The sequence below is a fragment of the Pipra filicauda genome, unplaced genomic scaffold (assembly GCF_003945595.2).
Source record: "Pipra filicauda isolate LSUMZ 115617 unplaced genomic scaffold, ASM394559v2 scaffold87_size3191425_pilon, whole genome shotgun sequence".
In the NCBI taxonomy this organism is placed as follows: Eukaryota; Metazoa; Chordata; class Aves; order Passeriformes; family Pipridae; genus Pipra; species Pipra filicauda.
Genome location: NW_024105064.1, coordinates 922,951 through 946,698, shown reverse-complemented (window position 1 = coordinate 946,698; position 23,748 = coordinate 922,951). Strand labels below are relative to the sequence as shown.

Genomic DNA, 23,748 nt, shown 5'->3' with positions numbered 1-23,748 from the left:
TAGATGATGACTGAGACCAAGGGCAAGTATGGTGGGACAACCTGCTCATCATCACGTGGTAAAATGATACGGGACCCAAGCCTGGGACAGCACAGTCCCGACTCGAAATTTGGGGCTCCCACCACTCAGTAACCAGTGCACCCCTGAAAAAGATACTGAGCTGAGATCTGTGAGTAACTGAAGGGAGATCTGACACTGGTGTTTGCACCTGTGTCCTGACCCCAGCAATCCCTGCTTGCTCACAGGTGTGTTCTGCACACCCTGCCCATCATTCACCACGACTGTGCAGCACCCAGAACCATGGCTTCCCTCACCCTGGGTGTGCTAGCAAAACCAAAGGATAAGCCACAACCACTCACAGAAATATGCAACCAGCTGGCTCAGCACGTTGGGAGCAACACAAGATGATACCAGGCGATTTACAATACATTTGTATATAAAAATACCACTGGGAAATAAATACCCAACAAATACAGTGGCTTTCCAGGGAGTGCTGAATGAAGTAGGGAGTGTTGGGAGGTGTATGTTTTGAAGGTAAACACAAAGAGAATATAAAAAAGTACAAGAGAGGTAAATAATTCATCAAGAGAATGAGAAACAAGAAGCTGAAAGGAAAAAAAAAATAAATAAAAGAAATACCAAAGGGAAGAGTTTTCTGAGAAGGTTGGAAAAAAAATTAACCTCTCACAGGAGTGAAAACCAGAGCCAAAATTAATTGGAGTAAAATGGGGTGGGAGGAAGTTTTTAAAGGTGAAACATTTTATCTGGGGATGGTATCTCCCCTCTTAGGCACTGAAGCATTTCCCCAAGGTGGGAAAGGGCTGCCAAGCTGCTGACAGAGACAGTGTGGTCTTACCTGGCTTCCAGCAACACTAAAACCACGGGCAGAGACTTCCAGCCAGTCACACAACAAAACAAACCTGCTCACACACCAGCACTTGTTCTCAAGCAAGTCTAATGCTCATCATCCAATCCATCTTTCATCCAATGCCACCAAATCATCCATCTATTGTACATAAAACTGCACGGACACAACTTGCCCATAACTATTTGTAAGTCTTGTAGGTTTTCTTCAGGTTTTCTTTAAGACCAAGAACTCGCTCCAGAAAAGGAGCAAGTATTTGTATTTGGAAGTTTTTGCTGATGGCAACTTTTTTGCAACTGACCCCAAAACACTGCACATCTGTTAAAAATCTAACTAAAGAACACAGTGGTTTTAGTGTGGGCACTAAAATGAGTGGAACAGCCCAGGCTGTGGCTCCTTCCCATCACAGAATGACACTGAGCTGGAAAGCACCTGGATGGTGCTTTACCTGGATGGTGCTGGACCTGCACTGGGCCTCCTGGAGGAGGGGGAATGTGGGGCTCAATAGGTGGCACTCTTCCTTCTTGAACTGATGTGTTTGGGTACTCAGAGGTGCCGGGAGAGCAAATTTAAGGCCCTGAGTTGTTATTTACTTGGTGATTTTCGGGGCCTGTTAAAATAAAAACCCCAGCCAAGCACAAGCTTTACCAATTACACTCTGTGCCAATCCTAATTATCCCCCTGCAGCTCCACCAGACACAGACTCCTCGGCGGCCACATGATCCTCTTGTGCACTGCTAAGCAGCTCTGCTTTACCAGGGAGCATCTGCACTGGAGAAGTCCCTAAAAGTGAAAGTGAAATCCCACCCTGGGCACGTTTCCATCCCATCTTCCTCCTGCAGAAACCACCAGTTCCAATCCTGTCCGTAATCCTGCTCTATTCCTGTCCAGGAATCCCTGTCTCCAGTTCAGGGTAAGTTCCATCCACAGGAGTTTCTCCTCTTATTAGCCAAATTTGGAAAAAAAAAACACAAAAAAGATATAATGTTTTGTGCCCTGGAGCAACAGAGGACTTGTTTTCTAACCCTCTTTAGGGGCCTTCCATAGGGAATTAGTCATGGAGGTGAGTAATATCCCTGATATGACACAGGGAGAGAGAGCAGGCACCTGACAGGTTAGCAGGAGCTGCTATATTTAGGTGCCATTAGCACACACATGTCCTCACACATTCCTACAGGCACACCCGTGTTCAGCATGTCCAGAAGGCACAGGAAGGGAGCAGGTAAAATCCAGTGCCTTCCCTGCATTTCCCAGGGAGCAGGTAAGAAGTGGGGGGATTCTCTTCTCCCTGTCTTATCCCCACCCAAGTTTAGAGCCACTGAAATCCTGAAAGCAGAGCTGACTTTTGCTCTCTGTGATCACAGAAAGGGTCGATTCCAGTCTAGTTTGGAGAGCAAGACAAAGATTCATTTCAAATCTCACTCCAGCTCTTCTTCCTGCAAGGACCTTGTCCCAGAGAGCAGCTCAGGTAACATAAAACACCTGGAGAGTTTAGCCACAGATTTTCAAATGTTCCTGATTTACTGGACACTTGCAGACTGAACTTAAATCTCCTGATGACAGGCTTGCTTTCCCTGGTTAGTCCCCAGAGATTCCTGAGTCCACGCACCAGCTACGACCAACAGAGCAAAGGATGGACACCAGTGGTCTGGGCTGTGACTGGGACACTTGGAAGTTGAGCTCAGAAGGAAGAGCTGAGCAGCAGCTGGGGCAGTGGCTCCCCTCCAGACCTGGAACACACCTCTGTGTTCTCACCAGCTTCACAGCTCAGGGGGGACACAGTAAGGTCAGAGACTCGGATGTCATCCCATGCCAGCTCTGGAGGACGTTTGCAGTGGCACTGAGGATGTCCCACAATGGCATCAGATGACCCTGCTGCACTTATGCAGAAGGCAGAGGTGTGTCAAGCATTCCTCCCTGCTCCTTCCACTTTTCCCTCAGTGCCCCTCTCCCATCAACTCCTAAACCCAACCAAAAACCACCCCCTTCCCCCTACAGGGTCCCTGTGCTTTCACAGCTCAGTGAAAGAGAGGCCAAGCAGCACAGCCACCACCCCCAGCTGCCTGCACTGCCCGGGGGCCTTTCATTTCCCCAAAAGCAGCCCCAGGATCCAGCCGGCCCCAGATGAGTCACCCTGCCCGTCTGGGTCCCTCCCAGGGCAGGGTGTGGGGGTGGAAGGGCTGGGGCTCCCTGCAGGCATTGCCACACAGCCCTTTTTCCTCACCCCACCCCAAAGGGAGAGCAAACAGCGACTCTCACCCAGGGAAGGGGGAGAAACGCGGGGCACAGGGATGAAGGGGAGGGAAAACGAGCAGGGATTCCAGCCCAGTTGCAGTTTATCTGCTGTACTGGGATGGTACTGGTACCGGGATCCCTGATGCAAACACAGCTCAACGACTGTCTTGCCAGGAATTCCCTGCACGAGGAGGGGAGTGCAGTCTCTTCCAGACTGATCTGAACTCCTTCTCTGGGATTTCCCTCGCTCCAGCTCAACACAAAAGCAAAATACAAATGTCAAAGCACAGCACAGCATCACCTGAACTCCACGGTGTAGTCTCTGCACAGGCAAACCCAAACCAAACCCCAGCACAAACCCAAATTCTGATACTGGATACTCAAGAGAAACAGCCAAAATAAAGAGTTAATCAAATCAGGGTCAAAATCTTACACCCATTGGTTCTGGAGACACAAGATCAGGTCTGAGAGGCAGCTCCTAAGAACTAAATGCCCTATTAAAATAAATAGGGATCAGATGGACAAATCCCTCCAGACATTTCAGCTGGCTCTTTCTCTGCACTGTGCTGAGGCAGGTGAGTCATTCCCAAACAGAGCAAGAGGAAAGGCCCTCCAACAGGCAGAGATCTGGGTTTGTTTGGACACTGGGTGCCAGCTGGAACTCTTATTTTTTGATCCCCTCTGAAATCGCATTTAAAGTTGGGAAGGTGAATGAAAGGCAAGGAAAATAGTATTTAAAAATACAAGTCGAACGAACAATAATTGCAGATTCCTTCACAAAGGCTGCCAAGGTGGAATTCAGGTGGAAAGAAATTCTGGCCCCCTCGGGAAGCCACTGATCCCTGTGGCTCCTCGAGATGTTATTTGCCGAGCCCAGGAAGTCAGCTGGAAGAGAGGGATAAGGGGAAGGAGATTAGAAGAGCTCCACCTCCCCCGGAGGAGGGGACACCACACAAGAGCACCTTATTTTTCAGGGAGATCTGTTGTACTGGCCCTGCTGTTGAACGACACAAGCAGTGAATATGCTTTTTAAATCAAGAACACGTAGCACGAGCTCCTGAGCTGCTGCCTCTCACCCGTTATCTCCTCCTCAGAGTTTTTATTCCTGTCTTCCCTCACCTGCCAACCTGCAGCTGCAGCACAGCTCGCCTTTTTCTTGACAATAAAGTTATATTTTATCCTCTCTGCGAGGAAATGAAGCACAACAAGACCCAAAAGTTTGCTGAGTGCTGTGTCCTGCGCTGCTGGATGGGCTGCTGTCCTTCCACGGGCAGGGAGAACGGGATGCAGGTGACAGGGAAACATGGCAAGGAGGCAGGAGATAGCTCCTGTCTGGATCCTGACTCTGTATTCCTTGGCTCCACCACCAGCCTGGAGTCCCCAAACACAACTCCTGGTGTGCTGTATAAACAAGGAACAAACCTGGCCCCAAGATCTCCGCTGTTGAAATAAAGGCACTTGTAAAAATATCTGACAGCTCCTCCACCTCCTTGCTCCCTCCTTGCTAATTTTATTGCAAGTGCAACAGTGGGTATTTCGTGCAGTGAAACAGTTTCTTCTGAGCCAGGTTTGCAACTGCTCTGTTATTTCCTTCTGGGTTTCAGTCAGCATTTCTGGGGCCTCAAAAACATACATATGTATTTTTTTAAATTAATTACTCATAACACCCTTGTCACCTCATGCAGCAGAAAGGGGCTATGCTTGACCTTTAGGCAACAGGAAGGGAGCTCACCCTGCACTCTGCAGCAGCAGCTCTCTGCAGCCTATGAAGGGCTAATTCAGCAGTAACAGGGAAAAGAGAATTATTTCAAATACATTTCAGGCTGCTTTGGACAGGAGTGCTTCATCAAAGCTGGGGAAATGCTGTCATTGGGCCTTTTGGCTTCCACCTGTAAAGAACTTAAACTTGCTGGGTGTGCAAAGTCCCATGGGGTGTGTGGGTCAGATGTGCCAAAAAAAAAAAATAACCAGTATAATGTTATTTCTATAATTCTACTGATAACCATGGTCAGGGGAGAGAGGGCAGGAGGAAGCAGGAGCCAGCACACACTCTGCACCAAGCTATCCCTGCCCTGCAAGTCCCCAGCAGGTCCTTGGAGTGTTCCCTCACAGTTCCTTGCTGGCAGTAAGGGAAAGCCAAGACATGCTAATGCACATTCCCTTCCCAACCTCGTGGGTATCCCGGTGGGATTAACTCAGCATTAACTCCCACACCCTTTCTTTCATGGCTTTTGGTACACAGGGAGGAGGAGGAAAGGTCTCTTCAGGTCTTCCCTGCAGGAAGGGGCCACTACAGCAGCTCACAAAGAGGGAGAACTCCGTGAGCAAAGGTTTGGGGCCATAGGAGCTGCTGACCCTCCAACCCCTGATCCCTCCTCACCTTTTCCCCTCCTTCATCTTCCCAGAAAAACTTTGGTACAAATTCTCTGCACTGCTAACCCAGGAAGGATTCACTTAAGGCTCTTCAGCTGAGGCTCCTGAGGTTTTTTTTCCTCACCCAATTTTCTGTCCACGTGGTGGATAAGCCACGAGTTGAAGAGAGAGGGATAACTGAGATGGGCCGGAAGGGCAGTTTTGAGTTTCTGACTGTATTTTTAATTAATTGCATGGCACTTACAAGCCAATGACAGCTGTCCTATAAATCTAAAACAATTAAATAAAATAAGCATAAGCTAAATAAAAGTTTTGTATGTGCCATGCATATTTAAATACCCAAATCACGAGTGTGATATTAATAAAGTGTATCAAAGTTCACACTGACATAAACCAGATTTATTGGGCTATATATATAGTACAGCTGGGCCTTATATATATAGCATCACAGAGGTGGCAAAAGCAATAAAAACCTAATCTGTTTGTAGGCAAGCAGCCACCATCATGTTTGATGGGTTCACACAGGCACAAAAAACTCAAAACCCAGCTTTATTTCCTCAATTTCAAAGATCTAATGAGCTCTCTGCATATGACAGCTCAGGTCCTTCTCCCCCACACCTGACACCATACCCCACATGTTCACTCACAAACCATTTCAGCCTTCAGCCAGCCCTGAGATGCTCTAATTTATGCCACAGAACAACAAAAAAAAATGCTCTCAGCAGCCACTGAAGAGCTGTATAAAAGGAAGAATTTTCCTTCTGCACCTTCTCCACCCTGTTAGGGTGGGTTCATCCTGACTCAGGGCCCTCGGACCAGCCCAACTGATCACACCAAAGTGCTGCCACTGCAGAGCTTCTCTTTTTGGTCAGTCCTTGCTGACAGGTAAGGACTGAGTGATCTGTGGAGACTGAGCATCCCTTCTGCTCCCTGGGAATCCCTCCTGGCCAGGGAAGTGGAGAAGGTGCTCCTGGGGCTGACACAAGAGAGGGCTGAGGATAAACAGGGCAGCTACTAAAAAGGGAATGGAGCCTCAGGGGCTGTGACACAGGGGGGAACTCCATTTCCAGCTGTTTCCCTGGATGACAAGGGGTCATTTCCTCTCCTCTCCTCATCATCCACTTCTCTCTCATCTATTTTTAAAACAGGGGGTTTCATTTTAAGGGAAAATAACGCAGCACCCAAAATTGGTCCCTCTCTGGGATTAACAACACAGCCCTTATTCCAAAGCCCAGCCCACCTAACACTGCATTGCCAGAGCAGCCAAAAAAGCCCCCAGAAAACACACACTGAAATGCCAGCACGTTTCCCAGCACTCCGTGGAGCAGCCTGGGTGATGCCACGCATCTTTTTCAGCTCTAATTACCAGGATTCTCTGATCAAGGCACAATTATTTGCTGATCAAGGGTATTATTGATTCTAACCCGTTGGCCTACTGGGATCAGTCTGAATGACACGGCAGACCCCGACAGATTAAATACTGTCAGAACATTCCAGGGAAGCTTTGAGGGAAGATTCTCTTCCTGTTACTGCCTCAGCATATGTCAAGTTTCACAGCTCGTAGGATATCAAGATGTTTCGTGCCAGGCAGGGCTAACAGCACAGCATCTCAGTGCCAGCCAGAGCTGGGGAGGGTTCTCTCTGCAGAGGAATGCAAGAGTGAAGAGGGAGGTGGACAAGAGGGCATTCCCTGGAACAGTCCTTCTGGTAAGCAGGGAAGGTGAGGGTTCCAGATGTGCCACGTGCCCACCTCTTCTCCTGTGCTGACATCCTTCCAAGAGGATTCAAGGCACACACCGAAGGAAGGTGGATGTGGCTGTTTAAGGAGATGCAGCTTTGAGAGAACACACGTGAGCACATCTTTAGGCAGCTCAGATTCCACCTCGCTTCCTAATCTGGCAGCAGACTGCGAGGATCAGGAGAAAACCAAAGCAGTCGGACAAGAGAGCAAACTGGAACAGCATCGAGGTGGGGGAAATGCTTGGCCCTCACGAGAAAGCCACAGAGGTCATTTGTTTGCAGCCCAGCACATCTATTCATTACCCAAACCCACAAGCCAGGGCTGGCCAGGAGCAAACACCACGTGGAGAGGACGGAGAGGAAGCAGCATTCCCTCCACAGAGGCACCTCCAGCTGCTCCACACACCGGGTTTCTGATCAAACCAACACTGAACAGGAGGCAAAAAGGCAGAAATCCCACTGGAGGCATGAAGCAAATCCTAAGGAGTAACAGGCTTTAAGCCAGTTGGATATTCCATCAGCACAACATGAAGGGCCTCTGTGGTGGGGAAGGCCCGTCCTTCCCCACCCACCAGGGAGATTTTAATCTTCAGTAATTGCACGTGTGATTTTAACAATGCCTTCATTCAGGGGAGAACTCCAAACTGGTTTGTAAACTGGCAGGAAGCAATAATGGTTTCGGCCCATTATCAGGTGGGAAGGGTAGAACCACCAGAAATGCTGAAAAAATAAGAATATTCAACAAATATTTTTCTTTCTGCGCCGGGAGAAAAGGCCAGCCCTGATATGGTATGGATATGAAATACTTTTCAATCCAGCAGTGAATTAGGAGGTTCCCAAACAGAAACTTCTGAAGTGATAATAGATTTAAATCAGCAGATTTAGATAAGTTGCTCTCAAAGACTTTCGGAATAGTTATCCCGGGATGTTCTCCAGAGTCTTCACTCAAGATTTTTATTGAGCCTCAGAACAATGAGGAAATACAAAGTAAACAGGAAAACACGGCACTGTGACTGGATTTTAAAAAGCATAAGCAGAATAATCCAAGGAATTTTATAACCCCCAGGAGAAATAATGAAATAGAGGAACTGGACGAGTCATAATAAATTAACGGAGGGTGATATAATTTATGCAAATTAAAGCTTGTTAATGGAAAAGATGTTAAACTAATATATCTTTTTTGCTGAGACAATGGCACCAGGGTAATGTGCTTAGATTTCTGCAAGGTGTTTGATCTTACACCACCACACAACCTTGTGAGTGAGAAATAAGAGCACTACAAGTGAGAATTCAGACCTCCTGTGTCCTCATGGACAAAGACTGGGCTGGTGGAAGGTGTGTCCCTGCCCATGGCAGGGGGTTGGAATGAGATGAGCTTTAAGGTCCCCTCCCACCCAAACCATTCTGGGATTCTATGATTCTAAAAACACTCTGCCAACAACATGTCCTGTTGTCCTGCTGGTGAGGGTGGATTTAGACACGGTGCAGGTCTATTTAGAGTTTGGTCTTAAGACACAGGACTCGCACACAAACATTTTTCAGCCTCCTCTGTCCTTCCCTCTCTCCCACTTTGTTGCATGGAAGTGTTTCCTTGTGATATGGGGAGGGGGGGAAATTAGTTTTTGCTCTTGTTTCCAGAGCTGGGTATGAAAAGCAGTCCAGAGGGTTAGAGGAGTCCCACCACCACAAAAAATGACTCTCAAGATGCAAGTTTTTCAGCATCACGCAGCTCAAGGCAAAGCACAGTAACTTAGAGAGCACATAATTTCAAATATCCTTTGCACGTGCTTTTTTTTTTTTTCCCAGATTCTATGGTGATTTAAAGACAACAGCAGAGACATCAAAGGGAGAACTAAATCCTCCCAAAGCAAGGATGATTTTTGCCCTCTGCGCACACTAGGGGACAGAAATATTTACCAGCCTCACAGAATTACTGAATTTACTTCTGAGAGACCCATCACAACCAGGTGAGACTTCAAAAAACCAGATCCACGCTGCTGACACAAACAAGTCCAGATCCACAGACCTGGATGACCAGCTCATAAATTTCAAGCCAAAAAAAAAATTGTTTTAAGGCATCACATTGTTAATTTGGGGCTTGAAAACCCAAATGCATTACATTTTAATTCAGAATTAAAAGCATCCTGATAAAGAGTAGCCAGGCTCAGTCTGGATGGGCTGCTCCTTGTCTGCTTTGAGAGCACACTGGGCCTGCAAAACCCTCAGCAGTGCTGTTTGGGACAGCAGCAGCAGCACCACCACCACAAAAAAATACACATATATATAAATAAAATATATAAATATATTATATATATAATTATACCTATTATATATATTACATATAGATTATACTTTATATAGATTATATTATAAATAAATATATATGTAAATAAATCAGCCCCCTGAAAGAGCCACTGTAGCTTGCTAAGAAGCAAAACTGCTTAAAGGACAGAACACCCCACATTTTCCATGCTCTGCTGGGTGTCCTCTGGTGCACACCAGATTTTGACACAAGCTGTGCCAGTCTAAAGATGAAAAAGAAGTCAACAAGAGTTAAAGGGATGTAAATCTTGCCTGATTGTGATCAAAGGCCATCCTCATTTTAACCCACATTTACTTTAGGTCTCAACACGATGTTATCAATTCCACTGCAGCTAAGCAGGAACATGCCAGGGCCATGGATGAGGTCCCAACAGTTTTAGGCATGGAATACACAAAGAACAAAAAAACTACCCAGCCATTCACAACATACAACTCATTTTCATTCTTTTAACTGGCTTTAAAACACTGTAAAATACTCCAGGCTAATGGGGTACAGTGTTTAAGTAACCCCAGTATTGTAAACTCGAGTGCACTGAACCATCACTGAAGAACCTTGCAGTGCCTTCCTCTGTAAGTTTACTTTGGGGTTAAGTGGGTGAATCACGAGGGGGAAATAAAAGAGGAATTGATATCACAGTCTTCTCTAAGGGGAAAAAAAAATACAGAAAAAAAATAAAAAATGTAAAAAGGCAGGTCTGTGTGGTTCACCCCGTGTCACAGAAAAAAAGAGATCTCAAGGATCACAGCTGTGGTGAACGGTGGGAAAAGTTATTGATCTAAAAGAATTCATTTTTACTATAAGGGCTGGTACTTTTACTTATTTAATAAAGGTCTGGCGTCAAATCACTGTGAATTTCAGGATTATCTAATTCTATCTAATCTCATTCAATCACTGATGCTCCAGACTGTAGCAGAAAGGAATGCTTGCCCTTTCCTGTCTTCAGGGGCCATCTCTGGTTGCCCTGGCAACACAGCAAAAGCAGCTTCCACAGAGCCAAGTACCACCTATCACATCCATCTCTGGATAAAAAGGAAGGATGGGGTTGCAAGGGAGTTTTTGCAATTTGATGGGCAGAGATAGGCAGAGCAGCAGCCACCACTGGGGTGGAATGTGCTCCCCACTCCTGAATTAGCACTGCCCCAGAGGCTGGGGGATAAATGCAAGCTCCTGGGGTAAGACACTCCCAGGGCTCCACTGGCAGAGCACTCTGCTCGCCTTCAGAAGGAAAAGTTTTATACTAAGAAGCTGTGGTGATTAACAGGCCCGAGGTAAGTGAAGCCCTTTAACACCCCAGAGCTGCTTTTTGAATCACCTGAAACGCTCCCAGCACCCAACTGGGAACCAGCAGCCAAACACACAATATCTTTCCAGTGTCATCATTAGAAATATTTCAGATTTTGTGCTTTCTAGACCAAATGGCTGCCTCCAGTGTCCCTCCTATCACCAAAACCTCTCAAGTTTTCCTGTTTCCCAGTTCTCTGGAACTCTCATGGGGCCTTGGCTGATGTCTGTAGATGCTGCACCAAGGTGGCTCTGCCTCCAGTGACCCAGCTGGTTGGCAACGCTGCTGCAAGTTTCTTTCTAGCTGAAGATATAAAAGATTAAAGAGCCTGCTTTCCGTAGTGATTGAAGCTGTCCTGACATCCTAAAATGAGGGATTTGATGCACGGGAATATTTTCGTACAGGTAATCAAAGAACAGGGCAAATTTGGGCTTGATGGTATTTCCCAGATTCTGTGGTTCTGTTACACATGTGCAAAATAAAGCAAAAGCTACAATTTCCACATGAACTGGAGGCAAAGTGAATGAGCAAGAACCTTTCAGTGCTTGGGAATTCCCTCCATCCATCCTTCCTCATCCTCAGACACGTTACAAGAAAATCCCTTATCAGATTATATTTATGACCCAGGGGAATGTGTAATTTCCTCTCTGTTCTCGCCCTGGTTTTGCTAAAATAACAGAGCCAAAAATAACAGAAAGGAAATGCATTGCTCCAGCAGTGCAGGTGGTGTGTACAGAAGATTCACCTTCACTCAAAGAGCAGGGGGAGAGTAAAGCAGAGGTGCTAAAAAATGTGCTGGTTTATTTACAAAACTGCACGTGATTCCTGCAACATTAACTAACTCCTGAGGAGAGTCTTTCCTTGTCCTCAGCTGGAAAACTGAGTTTGGGACAGAGGGCCCTACAAAGAGTTCTTCAGTGCCATCTGGCAGAAGTCAGGAAGGTGAAGGAGGTGAGCTTGCCCTAACAGAAAAAAAAAAAAAAAAAAGCCCTGAAATGGTGTGAATGGTGATTCTTCAGCTGGAAAAGTGAAGAAGATCCATTTCAATATTTCAAAACACAGAAGGAAGAAGACAGGGAACAGGGCACAGATGCCAAATGAGAATCTGCTGTGTAGCAAGATGTTTTCCAGATAATGGAAATAGAGTGGGCATAAGAGAAACAGGGTAAGACAATGCAGAAGGGGGGGGGTTGAAAGCAAAACAAACAAACAAAACCCACAAAAGCAAACAAACATGATTGATAGGAAAGGAAAAAATATAGACAAAACAATGTGATTTTGCAAGCACAATATTTTGGCCAAGCAATACTTAAATAAAAACAGAGTGGATCTCTTTTCCAAAGTCTAGGGCCAATCACAGAACTACAGAATGGTTTGGGATGGAAGGGACCTTAAAGCACATCTCATTTCACCCCCTGCAGGTGACAGGGACAGCTCCCACTAGACCAGGTTGCTCCAAGCCCTTGAACACCTGCAAAAGGTTTCCAGCAGGAAACTGCTCCTCTGCTCTCCCTGTCCCATAACTGAACCACAACAAACCATCTGAAAAGTTCATCATCCCCACAGACTCGAACTGGTTGGCAGTTTTAAATGAACCAGGTTTATGAGGGAGTTAATCCTGCTCTTCAGTCACCCTGGCCATTCAGATCCCGTGCTCACTGAAGGCACTTGCCACCAGGCTCCAAATTAGCACTGCTCCCTTTGAATAAGGCCAGAAAGTTTGGACACAGACCACTGCAAATTAAAACCAGGTGTCTGTGCCCTGAAGCAGCAGAGACAGCCCTAAGCAGTTTAATGACATCTCTAAATAATTTTGACAGCAAAATTACTTATCCTATGTCACCTTTACACTGCCCTTGACACGGCACTAACAAGATGATGTTGCTTTCCCTGCTCCCATATATTTATTTGTCTGTCTTTCTTCCCATGCTTCACTTTCTTTTCCTCAGAGCAGGAGGTTTTCTAGACCTGATGCAGCACAGCACCAACCACCAGGCAAGGAGTTCTGGCTGCAGCTGCTGATTTCGTGGGTCAAACTTAATCCCAGAGGGGCTGAGGGCTCAGAAACTTCCTCTTCCTACAGCAGAGCCCACCAGAGAACAGGATTCCTCAGTGCCAGACATGACACTTGTCTGTGGGGTGAGGAAACCCCCTCTGCAGCCTTTATGGAATCCCAGGAGGAAATCTGCTCGCTCCAAGCAGGATCCCCCACACACACCAACCTCAGCACGAATATTCTTTCAGAGCTTGGCCTGTTATTCACAAACACTGAACTCACACACATCATACAAGACCTTTTGCCTCCAGTGTCTCATCACTGCTCTCTGCAACAGCAGAAATGTTCACCACAGCTCTTGCACGAGGGCAAACCTCCCCCACTTGGAACTCCTTGAAGCCCATTGTAAGATAAAATTATTTTCCTAAGCCACAGCTGCTCGTACATCTCTGCTGCTCACTCACAAGGCTGCAATCCAATTAATATTTTCCTTTCCAGAGGGTATTTAATAATCCACAAAATTAAATCCTTCAGTATTGTGCTGGCACCCTTGGTGCCATTGATCTGGGTTTGTTTTGCCTCTGTGTGAAACAATAACCAGCCCTTTTATCGGTGCAACCCCCGTCCTCCAAACCTCTGACAGTGGGCACCACGCAACTGCCACGTGCCCTGCTCAGGAGCAGAGTTTTTGAGGACCATGAGGAATAATTTCCAGAGCAGAACACATTTAGGAGCACCTCTCATTGCCACACTGATTCTCCGCTCAAGCTGCCAGTTCTCCCCTGGAAACCCCCTTTTGGTGAAGCGCTCTATGACCCAAAACCAGTTGATTTTAAGGACTCTCCTGTGAAAGAAAGAAGCTGACACACGTTTTCCCACTGTCCTCAGATCACAAAGCCCTGCAAGCTGAGGCTGTGGACTCAAACTCAACACCTCTTCCCATCCCTGCATGGGATGTGTGAGCCTCTCACCCCATTTAAGACCATGACACACCTTATCTCCAGTTTCTCCCTAAAGGTGAAATCTAACAGATTTTGAAGAAACTTTTGTTGAGAATTCAAGTTGAATTCCCAAGTCTGCAGTGCAGCACACACACGCTAAAAATCACCTGAGCCAAGTCCATTAAAAAGCAAAACAGAAGGAAAAAACCCCACAAACAAAAAAAAGCCCAACCAACTCAAAAACCTCCAACAAACACTAACCCAAACTAAAATGTGCTGGATTAAAAGCAACAAGCCAAATCAGCATGAAACCACAAATAAAAATCAACAGACTGTGCCAAAGACCTTGGGGGGATAAAGAGGTTTATAAGTCTGCTTTACAGAGGGGCTTTTTCCACATTCATAAGGCAGCCCCCCGGGACACAAAGGCAAAGTTATGAAAACAGTCCCCTTCACGTAAACCCCAACGTTCTCCAGCTCCAATCCTTAAACCCACAGCAGTTCAAAAATGAACCTAAATCTAATCTGTTCCATTAACAGTGAAATTTCAGAATTAATCCTGACTCTACAGGCAGCCAACTCAGTTCTCCAGCAGGCAAAGTCCTCTTCTCATAGGAGAGTTCTCATGAGAGACTCATGTCCAGCGTGAGAGATTCCCCTTTTGGGCCAGCCTCTGAATTTGGGTCCCACCACACAGGGTCAACTCAGTAGCCCAAGGATCTCCCTTCTCTGCCCCTGTGCAGCTCCTGGCTCTCCAGGAAAGCTGTGGAGCAGCCAGGACAGCATCCCTGGGGAAGGGCAGTGAGTGGAGCTGCAGCCAGAGCCAAACAGCACGAGTGACACAAAGCCACTGGCTGGGGGTGACACAGAGGTGCCTTCCACCCCTGCACCTCAAAACAGGGAACAGGGGAATGCTCAGAAACCTTGGAGCTAAATAACAAGAGATTTAGCTGTTTACTGGCATTCAGTTTTATTAGAAGTAAGCAGACAGTTACTTTTTCCATCCCTGACAAAGTCTTGGACTGACGCCTTAACCTCGGGGCATCAAACGAAAACAACAACGACGATGACGAAGAGCAAAAAAGCAGCAAATAAATCACATATAAACCAAACCAAGAGCAAAACACTGCCCCAGTAAGCAAATGAATTACCACTGTCAGTGACTGAGTTATGCACAACCACCATGTGTCTCAGCATGCGACGAAGGAGATGGGACAAAAACTAAACATCTCTCTGTGGTAGTTTTTGTTTTGTTTGAATAGGGCCATGTCACAACAGCTTTGGGGAACCCGGCCTTCCCTCATTCACCTGTGACCTGAACCTTGAACTTCAACATGGGCCACCTTTCAAACTGACACCCTGTCCAAGAACAGATGGGGAAAAGAGGATAAGGAGCGGACAATGTCCAGTCAGTCCTAACTCCCTTTTAGAGGTAGCACTACTAGAATGCAAACACAGTAAAGGGTCGCACACAGTCTGATGGGGGAAACAATCAAATGCCTTTCTGCTGCTATCCTACATATCCAATGCTGGACTTCACAAATCTAAGTTATTTTCATTTAGCAATAAACATTTTAGAGCTGTTCCCCCCACTCTCCAGCTATAAAAGCCCACTGTCACTTTAAAGACCAGCCCTGGCTGTGGGTTGAAAGCAGAGATGGAGAGAATGTACGAGTGGTATTCAAACTTCGATGGGGCAGAGGGAACCCTGGGGGGAATGGGCTTCACCAGAATAGACTCCAGGGCTCCAAACAAGACAAACTGCCCAGAACTGACAAGCACAAATTTGGGGGGAAGACTCCTAGTTCACATCTGACAACTCAACTTTGTGAACGTTTGGTATCCTGTGCCTCTGCAAAACTGAAGGGACCCAGACCTGTGCCATTCCTGCCCTCCAGATCTGAAAACCTTCTGTGCAAAGGCCGGGGCACAAAGCAGAGGGGCAGACACCACCTCCCCCGTCTGACAACTTACTGCGTGAACGCTTGGCATCCTTTGCCTCTGCAACACTGAAGGGACCCAGACCTGTGCCATTCTTCTCTTTCTGACCTGAAAAGCCTCTGTGCAGAGGCTGGGGCACAAAGCCCCAGGACCTGACACAGCTTCCCCCATCGCTGTTTGACCCAAAGGATAGGGCACAAAGCCCCAGGTGCAGACCCCGCTCCCCCCATCGCTGTGTGACCCAAAGGATAGGGCACAAAGCCCCAGGGGCAGACACCGCTTCCCCCATCGCTGTGTGACCCAAAGGATAGGGCACAAAGCCCCAGGGGCAGACACCGCTCCCCCCATCGCTGTGTGACCCAAAGGATAGGGCACAAAGCCCCAGGGGCAGACACCGCTTCCCCCATCGCTGCGTGACCGCAAGGACGCCTCTGCCCTTCCACCCTCCCAGCGCGCAGGGGATGCCCTCCCCATCCTCCCGCGCTCCCGCGGGTGCTCTCCCCGCATCCCCCACGGCTCGGCGCGACCCTGCGGGGCCCTCCTGCATCCCTCCCCCCTCCTCCCCCTCGCTGATTGATGGATGCCGGCGCGGGGGCGGCCGCGGCCCGGGGGGAGGAGGCGCCAGGGCGGCCGGCGCGACGCGGCCGCTCTCTCTGCCCCCCCTCCTCTCCCCTGAGCCTCGCAGGAAACCGGCGGTCGGTGGCGGAGCGGGGCCCGGCGCCGGCCCCTGTCTGCAGCTGCGGCAGCAAACGAGCTGCGACGGGGCGGCGGGGGGCGGGCGCCGCTCCCCCGGCACCGCCGGCACCGCGGCCGGGGCGCGGGCACGGGCGGGGGGGACGCGGCGCCAGCCCCGGGGAGGGATGGGGGGGGTACCGCGCTCGGCTGCCCTGCGGGGACCCCGCGCAGCGGGGGAGGAGCTCAGCCCTCGGGGGGAGCCGTGCCCGGCTCGGCTCCGGCTCCTGCCAGCGCGGGGTTGGGGCACGACGCGGTTTCCCTTCACGGACAGACCGCTCCTCTCTCCTCTCAGCCTTAGACGGAGAGCCAGGCAGGGCCTCTGAGCCATCGATGCGGGGATTAAGAGCCCCTACTATTCCCGCCTGGCTGGGATACACTGGGTGTCACCTTTCCCAAAAGAAGAGCCGGGCTCAGCCCTTGGAGCGCTCCCTTTGCTGCCTGCGGTGAGCAGACGGGGAGAGGGGCAGACGCCTGCAAGCAACTGAGCTTGCCCCCCTTCCAAAGGCAGGGCTTGAGTTTTCCTGGCCTATTCCCGCTGTCCAAGGACTGATCGGTGGAACCGGCTGCAGGCAGGATCAGCTCCCCACCTCCACACCCCAAGGGATAACACAGCAGCACAAGGACCAGGCATTGCAAATTTCAACTGACTGACACTATAAAATATAAAGGATTTCTGCACTGGAGGAGAATCAGCCCTTTGATCTCAGCGGTGCTTGACTGGGTGATCACTAAATGGGGAAAGGGAAACTGTGCCCGATTTTTAATCCTCCTCCTTGTGTGACTGTTTGGAACGTGTGGTGCACGTAGCTACGACAAGGCACTAGCGAAATATTTCAGGTTCAATATGTGGAACTGTCCTTTGGTCAGATAACGTGTTCTAATTACAGCACAGAAAGGGCAGCGAGCACTGACAAAAAAGAGTTCTGATGAAAGTCCTCACTGGGGTTTGGCCTTGCTGTGCAAATTCTGACATCAAAACCCCCTTCCAGCTGGGGAAGCAGCGGGAGGCAAGTCCAGAAAGATTTATTTCTCCTTTCCCAAAACTACACCAACCTCTTTTTTCCTCCATCTGAACTTCTCAAATTCAGTTCTAAAAGTCTACCAGACACTTGTTCCATGCAGAGCTGCCTTCCCATTGGGAAATGCACAGATCCCTGCACAGCTATTAAAAATGCTGCTGCTAGGAAAGCGTAGTATGGCCTTTGGGCTACCAACTAATGCGACTTAGTAGTCAAAAAGTGACCAGCGGACAGTGTCACCTGGCCAGACACTTCTCAACACCATCACAACTGTGGCACATCCCTTTGGTCTGCCAATTGTTGGCTCTGATCCACAGGATTGGTAACCAAAGCACATGCCAAGCTCCAAGCTGGAGGAAGCTGATCACACCCCAGCACACACCTTGCCCCATCAACCCAGAGGAACTTGCAAGAGCCAGGTTTCAGTCCACCTGATTTAAAACACCACGGCAATGGTGCAGCAGAACCAGTCCCCGTGAGCCCGATGGGCAGTGGCACGGACCTGCTGCTGCACAACACACAGGCAAGACACCTTCACATTTAATTTATGTGACTGATTACTGTTCTGAGCCCCTTCCCATGGGAATGTGGATATAACCATGCATACACAGAGATATTACCCAGGAACGATACAAACTCACAACTCTATCTGTCGTGCCAAACCACGACAGAGACTCTCTGTGGACAGAGACCTGATGCCAAAGAAGCAATAAAAAAAATTTAAAAAAAGGTTGATTTCAGTGAGTAAAAGTACGAAAATTTCCAGCTGTATCTGTTTCCACAGTGCTACTGACAGTGTTGTTCTTTCAGACCAAGACCTGCTTTAGTTCACCAAACCAACAGCTTTTCCCTCCCGGTTAGATATTATTGTACTTTACGGTTATTTTTAGACATGATGAACTCTTTTAAAGCCTTACTTTACTATGATTTCAGTAGCTTTTTATATATAGCATCAACATCTTTTCCATGAAAATGTTGATGAGAGATTTTGAAAGTCTCAGGATAAAGGCAAGACAGCAGAATACACAAGGAACTCAAAAGCTGGGAAGAAAAGATCTCTAAAAGCCATAACTGTGACCCGTGACAAGAATGTTGTTCAAGTTGTAAGCATTTAAGATGAGCTTGTTTTCCTCATTAAGTTCATCTAACCAAATTCACTGATGGTTTGTAAACTGTGGCTGTTCTGACTCTGACACGTGGGTGCAATTACAATTCCCTTTCGCTTTATTTAGCCATTTTTACACCTCTGCACAATACACAAAAATGAAGGGGTGGGAATAAGGAAGAGGCTCCTGAACGATTTGCCTTTGCGCACAGACAGCTCCCCCTGAAAACCAAAAAAATCACGCCGTGTGCTTCCTTTAGGTCAAACACTGCTCTTCCCATCTGCTCTGCTTCCAAACTCCTCTCCTGCTCGCCTCTCCCTGGACTGCAGGAACCCTCACAGTGTAAGCAGGGCTCTGGCAGACTCGATGACCCTCAGAGATCACGGTTTCATGATCACAGAAGCAAAGAGATTTTTTTTTTTTAAGGAAAGGAGGCAGAGGAGAGGGAAGATGTCTTAGCTAAAGCACATAGTTTAACAATAATCTTACCACTGGAGACGAAATTCGACACCCAGGGCAATCACAGATTGGAGGATGTACCTGTAAGATTCCTTTGGACATAAGAGTCTTCAAACTTTTCCCTATATGCAGAAGAGAAGAAAAAGCAGAAGAAGAAGAAAAAGGATCAGCACGTTTATAAAAGGAAAGTATTTAGGGAAAGGGGGGAATAGGGAGGGGGGTGCACGCGTCTGCTTCCCTATACACACCCCTCCCCTCGCCTGCCTACCAGCACCCACCCCCGCCTGCCGCTTCATCCAACTTTCTCCCCCGCAGGTACCCGCGGAGGGAAGGAAGCACCTGCGCAGCCCTCGGCAGCCGCTGCCTGTCCTTGGTTCCAGCGCTCCCGCAGCCCGGCAGAGCCGCGGCAGGAGGAGCTCCCGCACACCCAGGGCAGAGCCGCGGCAGGAGGAGCTCCCGCAGCCCGGCAGAGCCGCGGCCAAGCCCCCGCAGGCTGCGCGCTGCCCACGCACCCGGGGCACGGCCGGGCGAGCGGGGCAGCCCACGCGGCGCCTCTCCGCTGCTCCTCTGTCCACTGCGCCTCAGTCCTCCTGACTCACCCCAGAGGAATTGAGCTTTTCCCGAAGGCAGCAGGAGCCCCAGTAATAAAAGAAACGGGAGCGATGCGCACGGGAGCCCCGGCAATTAGCGCGGCGGCCCGAAGCGATGCCCCGGCGCTCTGGCGATCAATAACCCAGGCGAGGTGTCAGTCACCTCCTAATCGCTCCTCAGCCCCCCAGGGCTGACACCTCCGGGTCTCAGAGCTCATTACGTGCCGCATCGGCTCCGCTCTCTCCCCGCCCGCCCCCGCTGCTCCCCCCGGAGCCCCCCGCTCCTCCGCCGGGGCCCCGCTCTCCACCTGCCGCCCGCACCAGCAGCTCCGCCGCGGTGCCGGGACTGCGGCGCCGGCTCGGGCGGGCGGGGAGGGGAGGGAGGGAGGCAGGGCAGGCGCCCGTCAGCAGCCGCCGGCGCCGCGGAGGTCCCGCACCACCCAGCTGCGAGGGGAACACCCCCTCCGCCCCGCCCGCCGCCCCGCCGGTGCCTGGCCGGGGCTGCGCTGCCGCTCCCCGCGGCGCCGGCTCTGCCCGACACCGCCGCCGCCGACACCGCCGGGGGCTCGCAGGGGCGGGCGACCACCCCCGCGGGACGCCGAGCCCCCCGAGAGCCCCCGCGGTCCGCCCGCTGTTCAAACCTCCGCCCGCGCGGAATGAAACTTCTCTCCAGCAAGAGAGGAGCCTCCCCCCACCCCCAAAATCAACGCTCAGCCTTCCTCACGCACCCTCCACCCCCCCCCCCCCACCCCTAAAAAAAAAAGGAACTATTCCCAAATCCCCGGAAAACTTGGCGGGGCGCGGGGATCCGGCGGAGAGGGGCCGGGGGTGCGCGGGGGAGGGGGGCACGGCCGCAGGGGATCAGGGCTCAGCTCTCCCCGTGCGGGCGCTAATAGCCGGTAAGCTCCCCCTCGGATCCCGCTCCCCGAGCGCGGGGGCGAGAGGGAGGATGCTGAGGAAGAGCGGAGCGGCGCGGGGACCCCGGCACACGCCGAGCGGTGCCTTTACCTTTGTGCCTGATGCTGCGCTTCCAGTCCTTGGCCGTCTCCCTGCCGCTGACAAACTGGAACTCGTTGGGGGTGAGCCACTCTCCCCGGTACCGGATAGAGGGTCCTTTGCTCCCCTGGCACAACTTATTGATGTAGAGCAGCGCCTTGTTCTCCCCGCACTCCACCTCGATGCAAGGCTCTCCGTTGTCAAAGAAGGGCTGGAAATCCGGGATGGAGGAAAACCTCTCCAGCATCAGGTCCTCGGGGAGGTGGTGGGGGTGGTGCGGGTGGTGCGGATGGGGGTGGTGGGTCTCGTGGAAGCCCAGGTACGCGCGGTGGGCAAAGATCTGGTCGTAAGCCGGCGGGTGCGGGGTGACCACCGGAATGGCAGCGGCGGCCAGAGGGGCGAGATAGTCAGGTAAGGTTTCCATGGGCTGGTTAAAAGCTGCCAGGGCCATCTCTTCCCTGTCAAGTCGCTCCTTCTTGATAGCAGGCATGGTGCTGCTGCGCTCCCCGTGCGCCCTCGTCTCTCCAAAGCACAGTGGCTCTAATGTCTCCGGTTCAACTTGCCCCCGCTCTGGCTGGAGTTTGGATGAAATGCGCCAGCAGCAGCAGCAGCAGCAACACAAGCACCTTTGGCGCTCGGGTGCCGGAGGTGGCTGGTATCCCCCGGAGCAGCCCGCTAACAAATCTCCTGGGCTGGCTCCCCAGCAGAGCTGTCTGGGATCCCTCTCCCACGGAGAGGCTAATGTACCGTAGACCCGGGAGCTGCTGTGTGGCTCGCAGATCTGCCCCTCCGGACTAATACCTGACATCTCGGAGAGGTCTCTGCTGCCGTAGACATTATTTTGGTTTAAAAAAAAAAAAAAAAAAAAAAGCTTATTGATTCCCCTAGATCGACCCACCTTCTCACCAGGCTGGAGGGTTCCCCGCCGCCCACCCAGAGCCCCCCTTTCACCCTCCCTCCCCCGCCGCTTCCTTTAAACTGACACCTGGTTTATTTATTTATATGCAATAATTAAAATTAAACGCTGCGCCCCCGCCGCCGCCCCGCGACCCCTCCCCGCCCCGCCGGCGCCCGCCGGGAGGACGGAGCCCCGGCCGGTGCCGGCTCTGCCCGCGGGGCTCCAGACACCCGGGCGGCGGCGGCGAACTTTCCCCGGGGCCGCCCACCTTCACCTGCGCGGTGCGGACTCGCCCCGCTCCCACCGAAGCCTTTTATGATCCCCCGCGAGTTGGTTATTTAATTTCCACTCCTGCACGAGATTTTAAGAAACGTGGTGTTACGCTCCGTATCTCTCTGTATATACATATAGATAGATAGATAGATAGATAGATCTCTACACGCGCGCAGACACACAGACATCTACGGTGACATCCCCGCCGGCTCTGCGCTCCCCACAACGCTGCCCCCAGCCCCAAAAGCCGGCGCTGTGCCGGGCGGGCCCCCCCCTCCCCCGCCCCGAGCCGGGACAGACACGTATTGATCTGTGCTCAGAAGTCACCGCACAGTTCGGAGACTCTGACCAAACAAGATTTCCCTCCGCCGCCGCCGCCGCCGCTTCTCTAACTTGGCCCATTTAAACAGCAGAGGCGCTTTGGAAGCGCCGCGCCGGCGGCAGCGAGGGGGGTGAGCGACGGACGGCGGGGCCAGCGCCGGCTGCCGCCAGCCCGGGGGGGACCCGGGGCTCCCCCGGCCCCGGAGGGGACACGGACACCCCCCCGCATGCTGCCCATCCCTCTGCATCCCCGGGGGCCCTCCCCGTGCAGGAATACCCGCCGCTCGCTCTCCCGGGCAGCCTCCCGTTGTGCTGTACCTTGGGAAGGCAGGCTGCATCCTTCTCATTCCCGTGTAGGGATGGAGCCAGGCTTGGGAGACACGGCGTAAATTTGTTTTCCATCACATGCCGTGGCACGAGGTCCGTGTGAAGCTGCCCCGAGAGGACGACGCGGCCCAAAATTAAGTTGTGCGGTTGTTACAGAGATTTGTCACGTCACCAAGATGGAGTTCCCTACCTTTGGATGCTGAGTAGGATCGACTGGGCAGGAAGAATCCTACCTAGAAGGGAAATAAAAATAAATTATCCCCTTAAACGCAGGGCAAGAAATATGGCCCGCAAGTCTTACCAGGTGGCAAAACAGTGAGAGTTCTGTGTGAGCTCTGTCTCAGAGTTCCCAGAACAACAAAAAGTTCTCAGCTTGGTCCCAAGCTGTGTCTCATGAGTTGCCTGCTTACAGGGGGAGGTGGTGGCAAGTCGAACTTGCCTTCCAGACAGTGGGAAATGGATTTGCCGTGTGCCAACCAGCCACTGGCAGAGCTGGCAGGGTCGTTCCTGAGCAGTAACTGCCCCTGCCACTTCAGCACCATCTCCCAGGTCATCTCCTAGCACTCACAGACCAGGAGAAGGACCACCACCTGAGTTATTTTCTGTGCCCCCCCAGCTCTCAGCTGACAGGTAACCCTCTCGTTTTACAAAAAGTCCACTAATGGACCACTTTTGGGACACAGTTACTGCTTTCCTACCAGTGAAGGCAGAGAAACTGCCTCTCTGGGGTTCAGCAGATCTGGGAATGGAATCTAAGCCCCAAACCTCAATTATCTCTTGATGCTACTTGACCATGATCCTTGTTTCTTGCTTGTTTATTCTCGAGAAACACAAACTCTGGGATCCATCCTTGCTTCTTGCAGCAGTGAAGGAGGCAGATACACATAGCCATCAAACCCTCTCATTTAGGCTTTCAGGCTTAGGCTTTTATTCTTAATGCTTCTGATTGCTCAAGATTACAGGGGGAAAATCACTTTCTATTATCACCTAATGAACCAAGGAAAATGCTTGGAAGAGGGTCTGGGAGACACAGATATTCTCTGTGGAAGTGAGAGAGGATTCTGGAGGGAGCTCAGGTGAGAACTGCTCACTCTTACACGCCCAGAAACTTTCATGCCTGGCACACCTGAACTGCACCGGGCTCTGCAGAGCCTTGAGATCTACTTCCCTTGACTCCATCTCCTTTGTAACTTGGCTTCATGGGCCTGATTTCTTTTCACTTGTTACAGGGGAGTAGGTATTTTTTTCTCAAAGCCTTCCTTTTTACAGCCACAAGGGTTACTGTTCTTCACCTCCACTCCTAATGGCAACTTCACCTCCAACTATAG

At 50.6% G+C, this 23,748-nt stretch overlaps 1 protein-coding gene across 5 annotated transcripts in view; it reads right to left on the bottom strand.

The window, feature by feature from the left end:
• SAMD11 (sterile alpha motif domain containing 11) overlaps positions 1–21,829 on the bottom strand; it is a 114,500-nt gene extending 92,671 nt beyond the window's left edge. The window contains exons 1-3 of one of the 5 annotated variants that reach the window (XM_027728599.2): positions 21,768–21,829; positions 20,614–21,425; positions 19,046–19,137 (exon numbers count right to left, since the gene is read on the bottom strand). In XM_027728599.2, the coding sequence (XP_027584400.1) occupies positions 19,046–19,137; positions 20,614–21,409 (888 nt within the window). In that variant the 5' untranslated portion in view covers positions 21,410–21,425; positions 21,768–21,829. Of the gene's footprint in view, positions 1–19,045; positions 19,138–19,354; positions 19,454–19,614; positions 19,776–20,613; positions 21,426–21,767 lie in introns of those variants that run through there. The other 4 variants (XM_027728603.2, XM_027728606.2, XM_027728609.2 and 1 more) reach the window with 4 other exon arrangements.
• Positions 21,830–23,748: the final 1,919 nt, after the last annotated feature.